Below are 22550 nucleotides of genomic sequence, written 5' to 3' on the forward strand. Positions count from 1 at the left end.
TGAGGCAGCAACGATTGCAAAATATAAGCAGCATGAGAAGGCAGGCCACATCACCTCAATCTGGGTTTGCCAGAAATTGAGATCTTGCTGGTTTTCCAAGCCAGAGCTGACAGTCAATATGTCCGGCAGTGACTTGAGCCTTTTGCTCTGTAGCTGAAAAATACACAGAAATAAAAACGTGGTTATAATCGTGCACCAATTAGAAAGAGCACAATGCATACAATGACAGCACATAGCCAGCAAAAACAAGCTATCTACTGGACTAACTTGCATGGCAAAGTGGCTGACAAGTACGACCAGTAATCTTCAAAGGATAAGCACTGTGACATAAAGGCAGTCCACATTTATTTATGCATTTTTACAGCTCGACCAGCCGTTTTTCGTCACAAAGGTTTATGGATTTAGTGCAAACATAGCAGCAATGTGATATCTTACACGTGATGCACTGAAACAGAGACACAGTAAAAATGAACGAGGCAAAAATTAGGCAAATGTAGTGAACATGATGACATTTTGAGCACATATGATATACAGGAACACAGCCAGGAAATTTGTAATAGATTGGCATGGAGAAAGGAAAGGGAGTGTAAATTAAATTTTAGGCAGGGCATGGTGCCTCAATGGATTTGGTGCAGCAGGGAAGCTTTTGCCACCCTTCACCTTCCCTTGGTGCTGTCATTGATGAAATGAAGTGACAAATGTCTGGGATAATCTAATATTATTGTTTTAACTGTGGCAGAATATGTACAAGTTGTGCTTACTAGCCAAGAAGTCCACTCCTCCTCAACTTCCTCATTAGCATCATCAGCTGAAGTATGTCCACTGCCTAATGCTTTCCAGTTACCCATGTCTTCTTTCACCAGTACCATTCACCATAGACCAACAAACTTCCTTTAATAAAACAGATAAAATCTGTATAGCCACACACACACATCTGCTGCAATTAAAATCATTATGTTTTATTATCCTCAGCTAAAATGCATTTTGTCAGCTGTCACACATCACGATGCCATAAAAAAACACCCTCAAGAATGTCTCCTATAAAAATAGGTTCACCAAGCTCAATTGGTGTTTTTTTCTTAATGAGCATGTAAAATTGCTACTGCTAGAACAGACATGAAAAATGGTGAACTCTGTTGATTGAATTTGGAATGCATTCCAGCAGTTGAAGTAAAACACCAAAAGAAATATTACACCTCTTCATCACTGGCTTAGGTCAAATAGCAGCCACAGAGCTCCTTCAGGTCTAGAGCTGTCAAATGGACCGTCATTTCAAAGTACCCACGAGACACAAGTGCAACAAGGAATGCACAAGGAAGACATAAAAGGTGGTTAGTGCCTCTGGGCAACCCTGCACCTTCCCCAGGAACACACAGTATTTAGTTCCCTTGCAAAAGCTTGCACAAGGCCTTCACTCCATGAGACATAAACAAATGCAAAGGAGATAGAGCTTACACCTCAAGGGAACATAATCCATACAATAACACACTCCTAAAATTTCTTAGCATGTAATGCCCAAAGGCTGCAATATGGGTTGACTCAACTCAGGTGCAATGCATACCTGTGGCAGAACCAAATGTAGTGAAAAAGCTTTGTTTATTAGTGTTGTCTGTGTCCACATAAAATAAAAGGCAAAAGTTATCAAAGGAAAGAGCAGTGTACCAGGATCTTCTCTCACTGCCAAACTCATGCAAGGGCACATATTTAGCCATGGCCCAGTAATAATTTCTGCACAGTTGTTTCTTTTTAAACAAAAATTATATTTAAATGAGTATAGAAACCTAACTTTTGCATGCATGTTTTCTTTGTAATGATGTGTAAGGCATTACTATACATGAATTACACCATGTGGTATTCTCCTATGACTGCTAAATAATTTCCCGTACTGCTTTGGTTTTGGTTCCAACAGCCGAACGACGACTATGACGGCAAAGAGTGGTTATAGGTCACGTGAGGCATAAAAAAACTGCAATATAACTGCTGCTTCTACATTTGTTGTCATTCCAGTTCTTGAGGAAGGCTGGCTTCAGCACTGCGGTGAATTAAAACGATGAAGCAGCAATTATATCGATGTTTTTCCATGCCCCATGTCACATAAAACCACTCTTTGACGTCACAGCCATCTTTCGGTTAATGAAACTGGGACAGTGCGACAGAAAAATTCTATTATAAAAAATTTAGTGGTCATAGGCGAGTGACACATGGTGATTCATGCATAGTAGTGTCTTCCGCATCACTGCAGGGAAAAAACATGCCACCAAAGTTAGGTGTCTATCCTCCTTTAACTCTCATTTCACCAAAGTGATCTTAGCAGAAAATAGCTACCCATTTAACATCAGTGCAAATGATAAATCACTCTGGTTAGTTTAACTTGACCAAGAAACAGCAAAAGCAGCTAGACACCTCAATTATGCAACTAGGTCTGTTCACAGCGCTTCATACTCTCGTTCAACATTAGACTGGGCTTGCTGCAGCAAGCTTTCTTTTCATTGCATAACACACTCAACAAGTTTTTTTTTTTCCCCTATCTTTTTAAACAGAGAGTGTACTTAGGCACATTTTGTTTCTCTTTTCTTCTCCTTCAACAAGGTATACTTTTCCACTTTTCAGTACAGGTGCAACAAACAACAGGCGCCCAAGCAGGTGGCACCTACTGTGGGCTGGTACTTCTCGCACTTGTCACACCAGGCTGGCATGGTGCTCTCGAGGCAGAGGCTTCGCTTGAGGATCTCAGTGAAAGGGTAGTGAGGTGTCACCCGCTCTGGAACTGCACTCGACAGAGGCACGAGACACAAGTATTAGGTTTAAAAAGGTGGTCAAAAGGTAAGCTGGCTATATCTCTGCTCTCTGGCATAACATGCTTGTAACTTATCTCACACGCTGGCCGGGGACTTTAGAAAAGTGGCGCTTTAAAGAAAGAGTAATCGATTTTCCAATGTTCAAACTGTAAAGTTAATCTGCACTGACTCAACTACATTATTACTCTTATTTCATTAATGGCATAGGACTTACTGAATGCATAATTATACTCCGTAATTGCTAACATTAAAAAAAATCAGATAGAATAGCCACTGCATCATCCATGCATACCGAAGGACATCAAAAAGCCATGCTGACTCTGGGTATAAGTGTTGGATAAAGTCGCTGGCTAAAGGAAGCCACTATCTGCCTCATGATAATAAAAAAATAAAGGCAGTGAGCTGCATTTTACTTATTTTCAAGCACAAAAAATAGCACACCTGCATGACACTGTGGCACGCACTTATGGGCACTGTCAAATGGGGCACATGCAAGGTAGCTTGTTTACAGAAGAAAGCATGTGCAAGTTTCAGCTAGAGTGCACTGCTGAGAGAGAGAGAGAGAGAAAAAAAAAATAAAAGGAAGTCAGAAAGCCAGAAGAGGAGTGGAAAGTGTCAGCAGCAAGGACAAAGAGTAGAATGGGCTGGAAAAAAGACCTAAAAAGAAAATGCCCAAGGACAGCGAGAAGTGGACTTACTTACCACACAGAAAAGTGGAGAATTTCGCTGAAGGCAGAGGCGTGTTTACAGGGACGTTAACCAAAGTGCTTTTCAGGGCACTGAACAGATTCCACGTTTAGAAAGAACTTAGAGAATGTCTCAGTAGTCCATCTAAAGTTGGTCTAGAAAGCAATTAGCAATTGCTTTCAATTGGCAGTGACACTGTCACTGTCAAGGCAGGAAGAGCACAGTGAGCGGCACTAGTAGCAACACTATTTGATTTGCTATGGAGCTACATTTGCCCTCGCTCTCCCATAGTGACCATGAAACTGCCATAAGTGATCTCAAAAAATTTAGGGGCAATCAACTGAACAGATACGGCAGAAATGCAATAGCATTTTTCTTTCACTCACCAATCCATTCCAATTCTGTTCTATCCCAATGATGATTCTGTTCTCACTCCATCTCTATTGGTAGTCGTTTCTTTCATTCATTTTTGCTAAGTCATTCTTAGTCCAGCCTCTCTCTCTCTCCTAAAGTGTAGAGGGGGATTTCCCTCTCTCCACCTGCAAACCGCAGCAAGCAGAGGCTTCACACAGACGTCACCAACACCGGACAGTTTTGCCATCATGGCCCTCCTAATGCAACCATTTTAAAATTCTGCTGGAAATCTTAAAGCTACTCTTCATCAGGTTAACTTCTTTAAGAGTTTGGTGTCAATCATGGAGCCACAGTTTGGTGTTCTACCCAGTGGTTCCCTCATCTGATAGACCTCACAGGTAACTAGTCCCAAATCATGCCGAAAGGCTGCATTTTTACGTAAAAGGAACCACACAGGGAGTCGTCTGGCTATAAATGAAATTGCTGTTTATTCCAAACAACGAGACCACAATACAACTGTGGACAATGCAAGCTGCATGATCAAGCTTAGAAACAAGAGCATGCTGAGAATCAAAAGAGAAATGAAAAGCAAGATACTGTGCAACAGCAAGCTAGGATGATGCAACATGGATAGGTGCATGTAAGGAGCACAATCAAGGATGAAACCATGCAAGGCAGACAAGAAAACAATGAAGGCAGCAAACAAAAGGATATGTGCATACAGAAGCATGTTGAGCTAGAATGCAGAAAATAAGCAAACAAGGATATTAAGACTCAGGAGGCAGACAACTGTTTGAAAATTGTATGTATGTGCAGGAGCGCTCTTACCAGGGGGCAGAGGATCAGGGTAGACGAGGGAGCAGAGCAAGGTGGCCGACTCCTTCTCACGAACGTTGCCACATCGACACTGGTTGCAGTTGAGCAGTGTCCAGCCAAACAGCTTGCTCACCTGGCTGTCAGTCTCTCCAGCTTTCCTGCCACAGAAGGGAGCCAGTTGGTGGAAACCACTCAAGCACAGGCAGCAAACGCTTCACGCATATACATGATCTAGTGCATTTCTTTCAGTGTTGCTGAACCAGTTCAAGAAACAAAAGAAAACAACACAGGAGTTGAAGACAGCCTTGAAGCACAGAAAGCAATGCACAATGGCTTTTCTGCTGACAATACACAACGTTATGGAATATATATCTGGTTGGGAATTATAGCAGACAACTAATTCTCTACTAACACAATTTAGAGGTGCAACTCCAGGAATTCATCTGACATTTCGAGTTGATTATTGCATCATATTCCATGAAGTCCCCTCCATTTGTTACAACAAATGGATTTTCAAAAAGCAAAGTAAAACAATTTTAAAGCAGAAAAGGCAATGACAGTAAACTAAAACCAAAACCCGGTAACATGGCTAAAGATGCACCATTTTTGATGCAGCAATAGCATTACAAGCACTATTCAATATCTTTTGTATGCATGCTGAATGGCTAAAATAGTGGCTGCAAGTGATGAATCCATTCTTGAAATGTCCAATGCGACTGAACACAATCTTAAAAAATTTGGTTCAGCAAAAAGGAAAGGACTATCAACTTTGGGGCTTTGTGTGTGGCATCACAAGCACAGTTTTGCCAATAGAAATCACTTGCACTGAAAACGTGAAAATGAGAACTTCAAAATTTATTTGCTGAAAAATTGAGACATCACAAGGGTGCCAGAAAATGAATGCTTGAAAAAAATTATCAGAACAGAGAGATAACCCCGGCATCAAGAACAAAGCTTTACTAAATTAGACCGTTTTGGTGCAAGAAAGAGAAAGCCTTTGCCTTGCACAAGTTTCTCGCCATCACCAAGAGCAAAACTTTTTCAGATCTCTTAACGCACAGAAGAAAAAGAAAGAAGGGTCCTCATTCCCTAACTAGTACAGCTCTGACAGAATGAAATGCTGACTATGCTAAAAATTCTCATTAGATAAAAAAGCAGACAAAAGCTAGGGCTACTCTTAATCAATGCCGATGGGCAGAGCATATAAAAGAGAAGAAAATATGAATTGCTTACTCAGTTTTCTGGCCATCATCGTCTTGAACCTCTGGCGTTTCCTGAAACAGAGAGTTAGGTTTTGTTCACAAGAGGCATGGAAGTATGCATGGCTGCATGCGCTAAGAGCATAAGATACTACAATTGTTTAAAAAGTGTCCTTTCCTTTCTTTAGGTCACCTTAAACAATCCGGAATTCTGGCAGCTAACATAGGCACTAATCTTATTCCAAAGCCTGCTACAATGAAAACATATAGTCCCCACAAACACTAAGCTCAAACCAACAAATTCCTTTCATTCGATTGTTCCTTAATACTGAGACCTTCAGGGTACACTGTGTAGTAATCATGTCTTGTATGGTATTACACTACCCACCAACTGCTCAAGCTTGAAGCAAAACGAGACATACGAGAAAAGAGTGAAAGGCAGGCAATGCCCGCAGTTTCACAGGCAGAGAGAAATGCTCTTGTTGCTGCTGGCTTCGACTACAAAGCAAAAATAAGGAGAAAAAAACCTACTGAGTGTATCTGCTGAAGGACGAATCGCGTCCAGCTCTGAACCAGGCGAGGAAAGTTGACCTTTTTGCGAGCATCGTCCGAGTCTGAGAGGAGCAGGCCCAAAGCGGATGCCTCTGGAATGGTCCGGAATGCACGAAGAAAGTTGCTCGCCTGTGGGAAAAAGCAAGTTGAATGCCGCTGACTTCTCAACCACTATAAAAAATATTTATAAGATGACATTTTATCTAGGAGCAAATAACCCGGGTTTTCAGTTCTTGGCGTTCAGCTCTCAGGTGCAATAAGTTCAAGGCTGAGAGAAAAACAATGAGGCAAAACAACTACCGTAACTTGCGGTTTACAGGACATACCTGTGTATATGTCACACCCCCCTGTAAATGGTAGCTTTTTTGAAAAAAATTTCGTTAATGTCAGACCGGTGAATATGAAGCACCTGTTCACTCGGTAAGTGCTATTAAGCTACTATAAAGTGCCCAGGATCCCTTTGTCAGAGAGTGTGACGAAAATACACACTTGTGGCACCTGCCATGTGTAGATGATTCTCGACCTCTGGACAGTACGCCACCTTCCCGTGGTCTGCCTTTTTTGTTGGCTTCAATGACCACAGTGCTCCCATGGCTTCATGCCAGTCCTGGATCTCAGGTTCATCTGTCTCCCTGCTGCTGGCTCCCATTCCTAAGCGCACATTCAACGGCATACAACATTCTGCACTGCAGCTTCTTTGCATCGCAGGCATGGAAACTTCTAAGCGAGTTGCTGCCGCATTCATTTCCATTGTGGCAAGATTATGCAATAATACCCAAAAGATAAGATTTTAAAAATACCTAGATTTTTTTCTCTTTGACATATCAATTTTCTTTTCAAACGTAGTTACTGGGCACGGCAAAGAATGGAGTGCAGCGACACGCCATTTTTCACTGTATATAAGTTGCACCAATGCATAAGATGCACCAATGAAAAATTCAGAGAAAAAAAACGCTAATTATACATAGGAAAATAAGGCACTCTGAATTGGAGTCTGTTATAAGTGTAGATAGGAAACTATATTGCAGAAATTACTGGTAAATATGAAGATAAAGGTTCCTGACCCTGTAGTCGCAAACTCAACATTGCGAGACAGCCAAAACTTGCACGCTACCAAAATTCCAAGTAACACTCATGGTTTGTTAAGTTGCTGGTGCCATAAAAATAACCACATCACACACATTTTTTTACTTCGCTGACACAAAATTGTAACTGATAGCGGTTACTGCCTCTGGTTTTCTGCCGCTTTCATCATCAAGATAGCTGTGACACCAATAAAAAGGAGCCTTCACACAAGCAATTTAACACTAAACTGAACATTTTGCATATTAAAACTGCTGCACATTTAGTAGCACTGGCCACAGCTATTGTGAAACCACTTAAAGCAGTCTATCAGGAACAGCACTCAAGGAACTGCTCTGAGAAAAAACAAACTGAAAATAAAGCTATATTTACTATGAACAGGCGAGTGTATGACTGCAGTCATTTTACAACTTTGTGACAGCTAGCACATGGCATGACGTGTGTACCCATAGGTCAACAGAGTCCAAATTAACTCACGCACTACTTGGCCGAAACTGGCAAACCTAGTGAACTAACGAGCAACAGCAGAGCTGATGCTCCTGTGAAATGGCGCTTTGCCTTCTAGTCTCCATTTGAACAGGCACAAATGAAGCTTAAAAAGTGGAATGTGTTCCACTTCCTTGACTACTTTCAACTCCTATGCACAGCTGTCGGTGACACTGTGAAACCATGCACAGGAATGTTTTCATGATGTAATCGGCCCAGGAGCTTGAGACCAGCTGCTGACCTGACAGGGGATGCCCTGAGCAGTGTCCAACATGTGGAAGAGGAAGCCCAGCTCGCATGCAAGGCAGAACTCCCGCTGGCAGCTGTGGTTCATGATTGCACATCGCAGGGGCTCCGTGAAGTACAGCACCTGTGGACGGGCCAGGCAGGGCAGAAAATAACTGTCAGGCCTTCGGCAATAACTGACAAACAAGGCACGCCCGACAGTTTTCATCACAATGTTGCAGAAACTGGACAGAGTGCTGCCAACTCAAAATGCGCAAAAAGAAATATTGATGAACTGGTGAAACACAACACTGGCCTGTACAGCAGTATTTGCATGAGGAATGCACGCATACATCACAGCTGCAATAATACAACCTTTGTCCGTAAAGTTTCGAGACTGATTTATTTTCTTCTCTAGAAATGATTCCCCAAAACAAATGTTGGTGCGTATGTGTAGTGCCATCTTTTCCGGCTAACCCGAGTTATTTATGTTAATTGCTGTGGCAGCCACTAGATGGCACTGCATGTAGAAAAATACGTTGTCACTAGTCGTCTGTGCATTCTACTGTGAGTGAATGTGAAGAGATGGACGTCCACCTCGAACAGTGTGTAAACATAAAATTCTGTGTGAAGCTTTGCAAGGCAGGCACACAGGCGTATGAGCTCCTTCGTGACGCTTACGGCAACAAGACATTACCGCAGGCGTGAGTTTTCGAGTGGCACAAGAGGTTTGTTTCAGGGAGAACGTCAGTGGAAGACGACACAAGGCAGGGGCACCCTTCAACCTCACGGAATGAAAACAACGTGGCTCGGATCAGCGAAATCGTACAGCAAGACCGCACCATTATAGTCCGCACGCTGTCAGATGCTCTCGACATTAGTAAGACAACATTCCACCAAATTTTGCGTCAGAACTCGATGGAAACGAAAGCTGAATGCAGAATTGTGCCGCACACCCTCACACATGACCAGAAAGACACGCGGGCATCAGTGAGTGCTGATTTGCTCTCCGAAGCAGAGAAGGATGCTGCATTTGTTGACAGCATCTTTGCTGAAGAAGAAACATGGTATTTTCAATACGATCCTCAAACAAAGAGGCAGAGCGCCAAATTGCGGCCCACAAGCTCTCCGGCGTCCAGAAAGGTGTGGCGACAAAAGACCAAAACAAAGACGATACTGATAGTTTTTTTTTTTTTTTTATGCCAGAGGTATCATACACCACGAGTTGGTCCCACAAGGGCAGACGGTCAATCAGGAATTTTATATACGCGTGCTCCAACACACGCGAGATGCACTGCAATGCCGTCGCCCTGACTTTTGAGCCTTCTCCACAATAATGCACCTCTCCCCATGCGATTTTTTCCTGTTTCCTCGTGTGAAGAGAGCCCTAAAAGGTTGCTGGGTGGGGAGCGTAGAGGCCATTCAAGACACCACGACAAAGGAGCTGACAGCTCTGCCAAAAGAAGCGTTTTCCAACTGTTTCCAAGACCTCAAGAAGCGTTGGAAGCTGTGTATAGACTGCAAGGGAGACTATTTCGAAGGGGTGCTACACAAATGATTTCAATGTTACAACGCGTCTTTTTTAATGGACTCAGTCTCGGAACTTTATGGACAAAGGTTGTATCTGCATTTTATTTCTTGCTGTTGATTAAACTTGCTGGGCAAATGCTTCTAGAAGGCAAAAAAAAAGGGTGGACACACCAGAAAATGCCTCCCCAACCTCAAACATAACATTTCTTAAAAGGAAAAGCTATACAGAAACCTGGCTTTTATTTTTTTCCACAAGGAAACGCCCTATGTATTAGGTACTGGCAACTGCAAGAGAAACCACACATCTACCCTTGTGCACAGCTATAAAAAGTGAGACAAAAGGAAGCATCACCTGTATCATGTTGTTACAATAAGCGTTGGGTAGGTTGGTCTCAAGGCCTGCAAAGCAGGTCCGGTTGTACAAGTTGAAGTCAAAGTCCTCGATGCCCATTTTGGAGTATTTGACATCAATCTTCTTGTACCACTGAGGGATCATGTCCGTCTCCTCACCTGTGTGAAACGTTGAAAAATTTCAAGAATGTGCGCACAGATATCTGTAAACTTATGGCAAGCAACATGCTAAAGGTACAGAACTGTTCTAGCCACTACAAAATCAACAGCCAGCAAGGATACGCTCCAGTTTGTAAAGAAAATGCATTGCCACATGTTACAAAAGATGCAACAACAAGCAATCAAGGCAAGCTACTGTCTGTCCAGCTTACTAAGCTCACTGAACTTATTCAGTGCACTCAAAGTCCTTTCACTTGACTATAGAGCCAAAAGCTAAATTCAAGACTCTAACTCTAACAGTCAACCATAAAGTTAGCATAATTTATCAGCCCTAAAAATGAAAATGAACACCAATTTCATGGAGAAAGTGCATGTCCCTTGTAAACAAACTTACAAAAAATGCTGAGTAATGGATGATGCATCCAAGTTTTGTAATGGATGGCGCATCCAAATTTTGAACTTTCTCAAACAATCCAAGCTTTTCAACTGTAACTAAAAACTGGCTGCACAAGATACTATAATTGAGCTGTGCAACATGAGCATGTTGCACAAGCATTAGGGAGATTAAGATGTCCATTTTCAAAATGCTGATAATTTATATCCAATAGAAATGTGCCTGTTGGTTCAGCCATCTTAGTAATCATGTTCGCAATAATTAGTTTTATAGTAGAGGAAATGCATACTGGATACATTGCCAAGTGGCTTGATCAAAGACATTCTGCAGCAATTAGTTATCAGTCATCATTAAATGCAGACCCTAAGACCTCTTTAGACCTTGGGTGCAGACATATCTGTAATACACTTGGCTATGTTTTCATCTGCAAAAAAACAACAGAGTGCAAGAGAAGATGACATGAAGAAGCACAATGTGGTGAAGTTTCACCTCTTGAATATCAAAAGATACTAGCACTTTTCATTAACTAGTAATTTTATGCTTGTTTAAGGCAGCAACCTCTAACTTCATCATAGAAACCGTACCCACCCATTAACTGCACTTACTAAGAGGTCTGGTCCGAAGTCCCTTCGATGTGTGTTCTTGCCGGTTCTCACAACTGCCATGACAAATGTCACTGAATGGAGGGTACCTTTAGCCATTTAGCATTTTGATTAAAAAAATGCATTTCGCCACCCAGCTAGTATACGCAGGCCTCAAGAAAACTAATTTGTTCGTTTTCCAACAGAACACAACAATAGTTAATTTTTTACACACAAATACAAACTTTCTTACAAACTGCCACAATAGCTGGAAGGCTTGAAGCTTAACATTGTAAAAATGTAAAACTGTAAAAAACCGATTTTGGTTCTGGTGGCAAAATCTGTCTGCAAGAAAATGGCGGAGGGCGTGCTACCATGGTCACTGTTTTGCGAAGTATTAATTGCTGCATTTACTAATTGGCCTAAAAAAGCACCTTATTTGCAATATGAAGGAAGCTAAAGTCGCCTGCTGCCAAGAAATTAATGCTAGGGTAAAGCACACTCCAAGAAAAAGCTGAGAGTTTGTGAAGTACTGTCGAGAACAAAAGTGGTGTATACCACTAGTGCTTTGGCTAGACTTGATTGCCATGCCACTTTCCAGCAGTGCCTACTGTCTAGACAGATGAAGGAGGTGACCGTTTTCATTCACAGGTATGTCATCTTGCTTGTTTTGATGTGTGGTGCTCCAGCTTGCTGTAGACACCGCAAGGCACCACAAGAGCAGCAGCAAGACATGCAACTGCGAGTGTTATATGCCAGTTTTGCACCCGACAGCACATAGTTGGGTACAAAGTGCCTTATTGACAAATGAGAGTCTCACTACTGTCCCTTTCTTTAAGCCGAGACTTAAATTTATGTGTTGTGTAGCCCCCCTCCCCAAAGGAAAAACCTTTTGCTAAAGTGCACCAACAATGGCAGTCTTCCTTCCCTCTCCCTTCGAAGACGTACTGGTGAGCCATAAAGGAGCCAACACGTACGCGAGTCCTTGGTCCTACTACGGTGGTGTGCCTCGTGTGGGTACCGCACTTCATTGCGCTTCCACAGACCAGGGTTGGGTGCATACCCTATGGAGCCCACCATCTTCATAGTGTTCAGGATGATGGGATCAATAGGCACTGGCCTCCTGCACAAATGTCCACACACAAAGCCATCAAAAACACCAGGTAATGGTCAGGGTCAGTATGACTCAAAATCGTGAACTTTCAGGAAACCTTATCACCTGCGTCAAAGTGCCTGAGCCTATTCTGTCAGTTTGTTTGCTGGGGGCACCATACAGTATTTTGCCCATCATGACAGTGATGAGTTAAGAGAAAAAACTTAAGCATCTATATTTTTAAAAACAATTCTGTTTTACGAGGCATTTATTAGTAGGCATGACACACAGAAAGTCGAATGTAAAATGTATTTCCTAGGGGTGTGCAAATATCGAAATTTTCGAATACGAATCGAATACGAATATGAAGAAAAAATAGCTTCGAATATCAAATCGAATATCGAATATCTGGTCAGCACAAAAAATAAATTCAGAAAAAATAAAGAAGCAAAAATTGTTGCTCATATTTTTTTCAAAATAGTGTATGGCCTTTGCAACTGAAATAAACAAAACTAGACTGCCTGACCACCGTATATAAAAAAAAAAAACATGATGTGCACAAAAATGTATACTACTTTATTGAACTGCATAACAGTATCCAACCTGTAATGTGGTCAGGCAAAATGCAATCCATAACATGACAAGACTGGAAACAAAAATAACATGATGGCTAGTAAAACCTCATTAAATCAGAGTTCAAAGAACCGACAAAAATTCCCAGGTTATTTGAAGGTCGATTTATAAAATGCCCCGCGGCCCCGAAAAAAAAATACCGAAAATGTGGTAGTCTTATGAGGCGGCTCTATCGTGCAAACACCTGTAATCCCGTGATGAGCACCGAGTTTCGGCGTGCTGGAAGACATCGCGAGATAAGCGAGATGGGAACGCGCATTGATGTCGGAATGGCGAGACTGCTTCTAAAAAAGGAAAAGAAATGACGAGCGACGTGTCAGTCAGCGTCTGAAAGTGGCACGGTGCTGAGATTGGACTACTGGCGAATGCGCAGGCCAACAGTTGCCATTTCAACGGGCGAGTGGCCAAGCTCAGAAACCAAAACTACGCGGCCAGGGGCTGAATCCACGAAACAGTTTGCTTTGGAACGCTTTTGCTTTCTCTCTCGCCACCTCGCTCCATTGGTCGTGTGTCGTCGCCGCTGGCGGTGACATCACTTCACGGAGGTGGGACCACGGATTTTGTTTACGTCACGAGACATGTCAATCAAGTGAAAGCGAACGCGTTCAGTCGCTGTGTGTGGAACTCTGAAAGTGGCGTTCGCTTCGGCGCAAGAAGAAACATGCCGGTACCTCCCGTCGCCCCGCTGTCGTTAGCGGTGCATGACAATCCTTTCGGCATGCGTGACGATGCCTTCCGAAGGCATTTCAGGCTGTCGAAGGGACTTGTACGCCGGCTATGCGAAGAGCTAAAACCCCCACCTTGGACCAACGAGGAAAAGTGCGCTCACAACAGAGCGCGAAATACTCTGCGCGCTACGGTTCTTCGCTACCGGAGGCTTCGAGGCAGCAGTCGGCAGCCAGGCAACTATATGGCTCCCGCAGACTGTGAGCCAGACGATTTTGGCTGTCGCTCAGGCAATCGTGCGTGTCGGCACGAGAGGTTAAAAATGCGCCGAAGTTAGCATATAGCCCCTTAAAGATACAAGCAACTGAGATGGGACCGCCCAACAAAGCCGATTGGCTGTTGCCAGCCCCCTCGTCCTCCCGCAGTATTTGTCCCATCCTTCTCCCCCGATGCCTACGTCAAATTGACGTCATGGCAAAGCGAACGCGTTCCAAAGCGAACCCTTTCGTGGATTCGGCCCCAGGTTATTTTTTTGACCTAGTGACAGGGGCCCTCCGAACATTGTCACACCTGCCGTTAGGCCCGCTTAAGAGGTGCATGGGTTACAGTGCACCATGCAATACGTGGGATTTTTACAGGATTGCTTGCCCTGTTGTGACACCTTGACTCGCCCCTTCGGGAGCCTCACGCGAAATTCCGCAAGTAGGCTTTCTCGCATAGCGTAGTTGACCAAAACAAGATGGCGGTGGTCACGCTCAGAGAGTTAAGGTGACAGAACGAATGCCATGGGTGTGGGCATTAATTAGATAACATACTACGGAAGGATAAAAAAATAAACGCGCTTTCGGGTATAAATTGTTAGAAGCGGGTCGTCCCCCATGTTCGCAGCACGTGTGGTATGTGGGAAAGCCCACTTGCAGAATTGCGCACAAGGTCAAGCCTAGCGGCATCGGAATGCGATCGGCCCACGCGATAAACGATGGAGAAGAATGAGAACAGGGCCTTTATATTGTTCTCCTGGAACTTTAAACACTATATTCAGATAATTTGCCCAGATATTGCGCTTTTGCAACAATCAGATTTACGCAAGTCGGCGCGGTATACGATCGCTGCCAAGTATTCGGGAATTTTCAAATATTCGGAAATTCACGAATATCATTTCTCGAATACGAATATGAACTGAATATGAAACATTCGATTCGTATTCGAAACTTCGAATATTCGCACACCCCTAGTATTTCCCATAATGAGTTTTCATCTTGCTATTTGTTTGCTACTTTTAACTAGGCACGTGCAAATAGTGGCTTTTGGTTTGCACCGAATGCTAACTTTCTTCTAATAATTTTGAAGCGAATATTTAGAATACTTCTGACACACAAAAAAGGTTGAGTGGCACAACAGGCATTTTTAAAATCATGCATTTTTCAAACAAACAAGAAAATGACATGAAAAAAAAAAGAAAACAGTGCATTGAAGCTTTGTCACGGTCATTGAAGCTGTGTTGACTTTCTACAAAAATGACCATCGGAAATTGAGGGAGCCGACCTACATGCGATGCCGATGTAGAGTACCTGCGGGGTGTGAGACGTACATGTGGAGCTTCCAACTGCTGCTCTTAATTGTGATTGTGTCATTGCGCAGCTGTTGCTTTTAAGTGGTAACTCCATGACACCTGCTAAACGTATGCACCATGCGCCCAGAACCACCTCGCATCAGGCATCAGAAAGGGACACCAATCTACATGTATCTCATGCTAGCTCCCCTTAGTGCTCGTGAGATTGCGCTTCGTAGTGAGCTTAGAAGGTGCGACAGCTGCAATCGGCTAAGACTTGTTCCGTGGAAGTCAAGGAAGTCACACATCCTCCGATTAGAGAGATGTAGCATAGCATGATCCGTTTCCGTGGGAGGCCGCGTCCGGCCAGCTGTTTGCATGCCTGCCCCATCAGGACCAATCAGCGTGTGCAAAGCGGCAACGTCCGGAAACGGATTGCGCTATCAGAAATCTCTCTATTGACGCACGCTGCCGTGCCAGTCACGGCGCGTGTGCAACGCTTGGTAGGTAGTGCAACCACAGATATCTGGCAGGTACAGATCTGGGCGCCGCGCTTCCACCTGCTCATGTCTGTTGCTGCGAGCATTCGCAGACCGGCTCCAGCATACGTGTGGGAGCGCAGGCAAGCAGCGCTTTGGTTGCATGCGCGCTGCGATGCCATCCGAGAGGGGGTACACTGAACCGAAACCACATTCAGTGAGAGTACCAGAAATGTCATCCGCTCGAGAGGAATACTTCGAGATTTCGAATACCAGACATTCGGATCTAATCGAATATAGAATACTTTACTATTTGACCGAATATTCAAAATTGTCAAACATTCATACATGCCAATTTTTAGCCTTTTTGCATGGTTTACACATGCTATTATGTATTTCTTCCTGCAAGCCTCGCATTAAAATTTTCACTCTGATAACCACAAAATTGCAGTGGTTCAAACTGAAACCTTAGCCAGTTATAACAAACAGCAGCTAAATTAACTGCCATTCTTGTGCCATCTTGCAACAGAAAACTGTCCCCACCATTAGGCATATGTTCCACACCTCAAAGCTCCTATGAAAGCAAGGTCATAAACTCAGATGAGCACCACATTACCAGATGACCACCACCCTCCCAAAACGACAATGGCTGCCTCCCAGATATACACATCTGAGTGGTCAAAATCAGGACAAAAAATATATGAGAATATGCTAGCATAAATAGACAATATTTCAAGCACCTCTACCAGTAAAAAACGTGCAAAGACACAAAAAAAATACACATATATATAGCTACACTAACCTGTAGACATATTTAATAAATTCCTTGGGTAGGTCAGAGAGCAGCTTGCCGCTGCAGTAGGGCATGGGTATGGTAGACAGGATGGCAATCTCATCGTTGATGTCAATTGGGTGCAGTGGTTCTTCCTAAAGCACACAGGAATCAAGAAAAGGTGTCCATAACCTCTCACAAAAAATATTTTCTGCAGTCAGCTGAAGTCTCTGGTAATTAACTGCATCCCACTTCTTTCTCACTCTTTAACCACCAACCCTGAGCTGTACTCGCCTTTGGAGGTCAATATCGCCAATGACGGATCGCACTCGTCCGGCCTAATGTCACGCTGATCCCACCACCAAAGACGAGTTACTCAGGGCAATTGTGTTGGTAGCAATTTTCTACAGTTGAGGGCGGTAGTTATCCATGAAACATGTTTTATGCCTTTAGTGCATGTTTTCAAGCCTGACAACATTCATTTTCACCAAAAATTGTCAAATAATTTGGTGATTTCAGTATATTCTTGAGGAATTAATTTGGTGGTTAAAAAAAATGTGAGTGACTAACGTGGTCTATCCTCATACCTCAGACTAGCTTGAAATGTTGAATTTCAAATTACCTGCCCTATTAGTAGCAATGTGTGGTCAAAAGCTTGGTGCTGCATTAATATCAACCAACTATGCCATTTCAGCAGCATTTCTTATATTGCTATTTGTCAAAAAAGAAAGAAAAAGAGCTTTCAAACGCATTAATCAGAAAGATTCATTCAAGAAAGCCGTCTTCACTGCTCCTTCGAAAAAAAATTGGAAATTGGTTTTTCACACCATAAGGGAAAGGATAAAGGAGGAACTGAAAGAAGTAAGGAAGAAAGAGGTGCCGTAGTGGAGGGCTCCGGAATAATTTCGACCACCTGAGGGTCTTTAACCTGACATCACACAGCAAAGGGCGCCTTTGCGTTTCACCTCCATCAAAATGCGGCCGCCGCGGTCGGGTTCGAACCCGGGTACTCCGGATCAGTAGTCGAGCGCACTAACCACTGAGCCACTGCTGCATTGCCATCGTTTGAAGCTCAGATTTCTAAATTCATATGTTTCCTGTTTTAGTGAGGCCCGATCAACAAGGCAATATTAAACTCATTCTAAGTGTTCATGGTTCTTCAGAAGTTTCCGGCATGAAACTTCATGTTCTTAGGGCCCACCAGATATGCCCAGAATGTTAATATTGAGCCCTGTGCTTGCACCTGAGATTCTAAACCATTAGCAGCTTGAAATATCAGCTTTAAACATGGTAACCACCAAACGGAAAAAGGGGCAGTGTCTCGGCCCCTTGCTCCAGCAGCTAGTTGCCATGCATGAGCTTAGTACTATTGCAATCCAGTCTGATTGGCCTTGTATAGATAAAATAGGCAGTTGGTAACCAAAGTAAGCAAAGAAGCAAAACAAAGTGCCTCTCACTCTTACGTGGTTCGACAAGGTAAGTTGTTGGGCGAGTTAGTTTCAATATTCCATGACTACAGCGCAGCAAACGGGACATAGAAGAAGGACAAAGGCAGAGACACAACACAGCGCTGTGGTGCGAGTGGGAGAGAAACGCATGTGTATTTCTTACCATCAGTGAAAGACAGAATAACGGTTAAGTTTAAAGTTAGCACGAGTGGTGTGTGCTTCTCAGACTGTCTTGTGTGTCTGTGCTATGCTATTCTCCTAATGTACCCCAGCAGCATCACCCAGTTTGAAACAAAACAATGCAGCTTTAGCTTGACCATTACTAAGGAATCCTACACAACTGCCTTCTCCCATGTTAGACTGGTCAGCCCCAAACATACCGGATCTGCGAACTCAGTTGGGTGGCTGAAGTTGTTAAAGTTGACATGTGGACTGGCCCCATAAAGGTGAAGGTAGCCTGCAAACATAAAAAGTGCAAAGTAAAGACTGAGAGCCACATTCAACATTTAGCAGCATGAACTTGGGTGGAGCTAGAGAAACAACTGTTTTTCTTTATTTCAAATGCAACCACCCAAAACTAATTCCGTGGGCCCTGCATGGTAACAGGGACTGTTATGGTAACAGGGCCTAAGCTTGTGCCTGCTGCCATACTAGACTTGGGTGCTGTCAAGGTCTGCTAAGGAAAGCACAACACGATGGCTGCTGCCAACAGCATTTGAAACCGAAGGCACGCTCACCAGCAACGTCCCCAAAAGCCAGGGCCTGGCAGGATGAGGAAGTGTCGAAGGCACGCACAGCTGCACCACCTGTTTCAAGCTGGTAGATGTACGACGACTGGGTCAAGGTGCTTGTGTCCACCAGCTGAAACTGACCAGTCTAAAGGGGAGAAGAAATAATGAGCAATGAAAATGAAAACATTGCAAAACACGGGGTAGCAGATGCAGTTATGAATCAGAGCATACAGGCTAAATGAGCATTCATTTTCAGGCTCATACTCTGCTGTGAAATACTACTGCTATGTCACTAAAGGGTGCACAAAGCACCAAATAGCCTGAAAAACCCGTTTTTAAGTCAATAATTACATGGTGATTGATTTCGTCTACACTGAGAAACTGTATAAACATTACTGCATGTAAAAAATGCAAATAAAGCATTTTCATACTCCTATAAAGGTTCCATGCATTTACTCTCCAATAAGATACTACATCACACTCAAACTTGTAAACCTTCACAATGGTATTGCACTGTCCTTGGTTATTGTTTACTGCGCCAAATTCCCAGCTGGGCTCGCTTTTAACAGTTCTGGACATGAAGAATGCTCTGTTAAACATGGAGTGACCATTCAGAAATATAGTACATCAGATACAAGGATTACTAGTAAGGTTACACAACTCAAAACAAACACAAAACAAACAAACACTTCTTGGAATTGTATGCCAAATTGTATCGCCAAGTTTCTTCAGTCTTTTTGAACAAAATGACGGATCTCTCCGTAAAGGATCTCAGCATGAAAAGAATGAGGAGAGTGCACAAACCTGGGAAACAACAAACAGTCGAGAAGTGAAGGCAGGAACAAAGCGCAGCAAGGATGGCGGAAACATCATCTGGATAGGTGCCACAGCACGCATGACGCGCAAGTCGTAGACCTTGATAAAAGGATCCACTGTCAGTGCCCCATGCCTGTCACGGGTAAAAAAGGGGAGGGGGGGTCATGTTTACTAAAGTGCAACATATACAGTAAATTGCTGAACCCTGAAATGCCCCACATATCACCTATAATACAGAAGAATGTAAAAATGTGACCAATTTTAACTTGTGCTTGCAAAACTGCAGAAATTGCTGACGCGGCTGCAGAAACTACCTCTTCTGAAAATTTACCAAACCAACGTCAAAATGTGCGTTGCCAGAGATGCAGGAATCCTGCTGAAAGAAGAAAATTCATGGAAAACCTAATCCTAACGGCAAAAGAGCCTAAAATTTCTGTGGTCGTAATGGCTTCATCGACAGGTGAAGTTTTAAATCTTGCTCTATTTACTGCATCACTTGAGCATTTGCGTGTAGCTGTATTGTCCTTGGACAATAAAAAAAAAATCATAAAAATTTGCTAAACTTATTTGCATTCTAATCACCCTTTTCTTAATAAATCTCCCAGTTTGTTGTTTCAACAATGAATTCACCACCGGTAATGAAATTCTGCAGGTTCATAACTGTTATCCGACAAATTGAACGTCTGGACAATATAGGGTTTAAGGGGAGACATCGGGCCTCAAGTAAAAATATAATTAGTAGGGGTGTGCGAATATTCGAAATTTCGAATACTAATCGAATATATTTGATATTCGATTCGTATTCGAGAAATTGATATTCGAGAGTTTCCGAATATACTCGCCAGCGATCGTATACTGCGCAGACTTTCATAAATTCGACCGTGGCAAAACCACAATATCTGGGCAAATTAGCCGATGATCCAGACAAAAATTCCAGGAAAACGATACAGAGGTCCTATTCCCTTCCTTTTCCGTCGTTTATCACACGGTCCGATCGCATTCCGACGCCACTTGCGGAATTTCACCTCATGCAAAATTCCATGCGAAATTCCGCAAGTGGGCTTTCCCACATACCACCCGTGCTGCGAACAAGATGGCCGGCGGCCCGCTTAGAACAATCGCAACGCGAAATCGCGCTTTTTTTAATCCTTCTGTAATACGTTAGACATTTAATGCCCAAATCCGAAGAATGCGTCGTGTTGCCTTCATAACTCTCCGAGCGTGACCTCCGCCATCCCTTTTTGTAAACTACGCTATGCGGGAAAGCCTACTTGCGGAATTTTGCGGGAGCCTCCTGAAGGGGCGCGTCGAGTTGTCACCAATAGGGCAAGCGATCCTGTAAAAAATCCCACCTATTGCATGGTGCATTGTAACCCGCGCACCTCTTTAGTGGGCGTAACGGCAGGCGTAACAATGATCGGAAGGCCCCTCTCACTAGGTAAAAAAAATAGCCCTGGCCGCGTAGTTTCGGTTTCTGAGCTTAGCCGCTGCCCCGCGACAACTGCAACCGTCGGCCCGCGCATTCGCCGATAGTCCAGTCTTAACTCCACGCGGCTTTTGGACGCTGAATGGCGCATCCCAGGTGATTTATTTTCCTTTTTAAAAGGCGTCTCGCCATTCCGACGCCAGTGTGTGTTCCCCGGCCCCTTGCCTCCATTTGTGTTGTTCTCAAAACGGGCGGCTCATCACGGGTTTACAGGTGTTAGCGCGATGGAGCTGCCTCATAAGGCCTTACTGCATCTTCGCATTTTTCGGCAGGTTTTCTTTTTTTTCAGGGGTGCGGGGAAGTTTATAAACCTAGGCCTTCGGATAAATTGGGTATTTCTTCTGTTCCCTTGAACTCCGAATGAATGAGGTTTTACTAGTCATCATGCTATTTTTTGTTGCCAGTCTTGTCATTTTATAAATTTTGTTTTGCATGACCTCATTACAGTTTGGATACTGTTATCCAGCGATCTATAACCAGCTCGACCAACAACTGGTTTTGGATACTGTTATGCTGTCTTATCAATAGTATGCATTTCTGTGCATATGTTTTTTTATACAGTACTGAGGCAGTCTAGCTTTGTTTATTTTAGTTGCAAAGACCATACACTATTTTGAAAAAAAAAGGGCAACAACATTTGCTTGTTTATCATTTTCTGAAATTTTTTTTTTGTACTGAACAGATTCGATTCGATATTCGAAGTCATTTTTTCTTCATATTCGTATTCGATTCATATTGGAAAATTTCAATATTCACACACTCCTAATTATTAGAGAGATATCATAATGAAATTAGGTGATGGAAGTGCTAGGGTCTTCGCCGCCAGCGCTTTCAATGTGCCAATAAACAGCCCTACAATGTGTACATGTACTTAATCTTCCTATTTACAAAAATATAATTAGTTTCAGTACAACTCAATTAGTTCCCATGTTATATAAAATATAAAAAGCTTCTCGATTTTGCAAAAAGCCAACCTCATTCCCCCACCCACAAGATGCGCTACAACAAGCTACTTATGAACAAGAAATGTTACATGAACGATTCAAACACAAACGCCGTAACCGTAATTAACATTGATACATGCAGCACACATGCCAGTTCAGCCTTTGCCGCTAGCTCGGATAGCACGTCCTAGGCATGCGAGAGGGGTAGTGGTCAGGCATCCACAGGTTCAGTATCAATTCCTTTTACTAATATCAGGAGCTTTCTTAACAAGTATAACTCTATATCATCAGCTATTGACATTTGTTCCGCTAAAATCATCATGTTAACAGGAAGTTGGCTCACTGCGCATGTTCGCGACACTGATGTCTTTTTCGATGCTCATTGTTTTTCGTTCTTCCGCTGTAATCGGGGCACGCAGAGAGGCAACGGAGTGCTTCTCACTATTTGAAATGATATCCCGTCATCATGTATACATGTCCAGACTAATCTAGAAATAGTATGGTCTGCGCCCGCTATTGATCACCTGAGAGTAGTAATAGGTGTATGCTACCGTTTACCTTCCTCGTCGCCTACGTTTAGTGATGAACTTTACGATGCTATTAATATCGTCGCAACACGCTTTCCTTCATCCCCGCTATTCTTATTTGGAGATTTCAATTTTTCGAACATAACCTGGAATACCGACTCCCCTTTAATATTCCCTTTCTTGTCTCA

The 22550-nt window shown here is 43.1% G+C and overlaps 1 protein-coding gene across 1 annotated transcript in view; it reads right to left on the reverse strand.

The window, feature by feature from the left end:
• Positions 1-22550, reverse strand: part of PAN2 (PAN2-PAN3 deadenylation complex catalytic subunit PAN2) — a 60818-nt gene that overhangs the window by 24294 nt on the left and 13974 nt on the right. Inside the window, exons 6-17 of the mRNA XM_077657700.1 lie at positions 19394-19538; positions 18596-18734; positions 18239-18315; positions 16441-16565; positions 12193-12338; positions 10083-10240; positions 8217-8345; positions 6386-6535; positions 5889-5929; positions 4668-4813; positions 2655-2767; positions 55-153 (exon numbers count right to left, since the gene is read on the reverse strand). Coding sequence (XP_077513826.1) covers positions 55-153; positions 2655-2767; positions 4668-4813; positions 5889-5929; positions 6386-6535; positions 8217-8345; positions 10083-10240; positions 12193-12338; positions 16441-16565; positions 18239-18315; positions 18596-18734; positions 19394-19538 — 1468 coding nt within the window. The remainder of the gene's footprint in view (positions 1-54; positions 154-2654; positions 2768-4667; positions 4814-5888; positions 5930-6385; positions 6536-8216; positions 8346-10082; positions 10241-12192; positions 12339-16440; positions 16566-18238; positions 18316-18595; positions 18735-19393; positions 19539-22550) is intronic.

The sequence above is a fragment of the Amblyomma americanum genome, chromosome 3, assembly GCF_052857255.1.
Source record: "Amblyomma americanum isolate KBUSLIRL-KWMA chromosome 3, ASM5285725v1, whole genome shotgun sequence".
Taxonomy (NCBI): domain Eukaryota; kingdom Metazoa; phylum Arthropoda; class Arachnida; order Ixodida; family Ixodidae; genus Amblyomma; species Amblyomma americanum.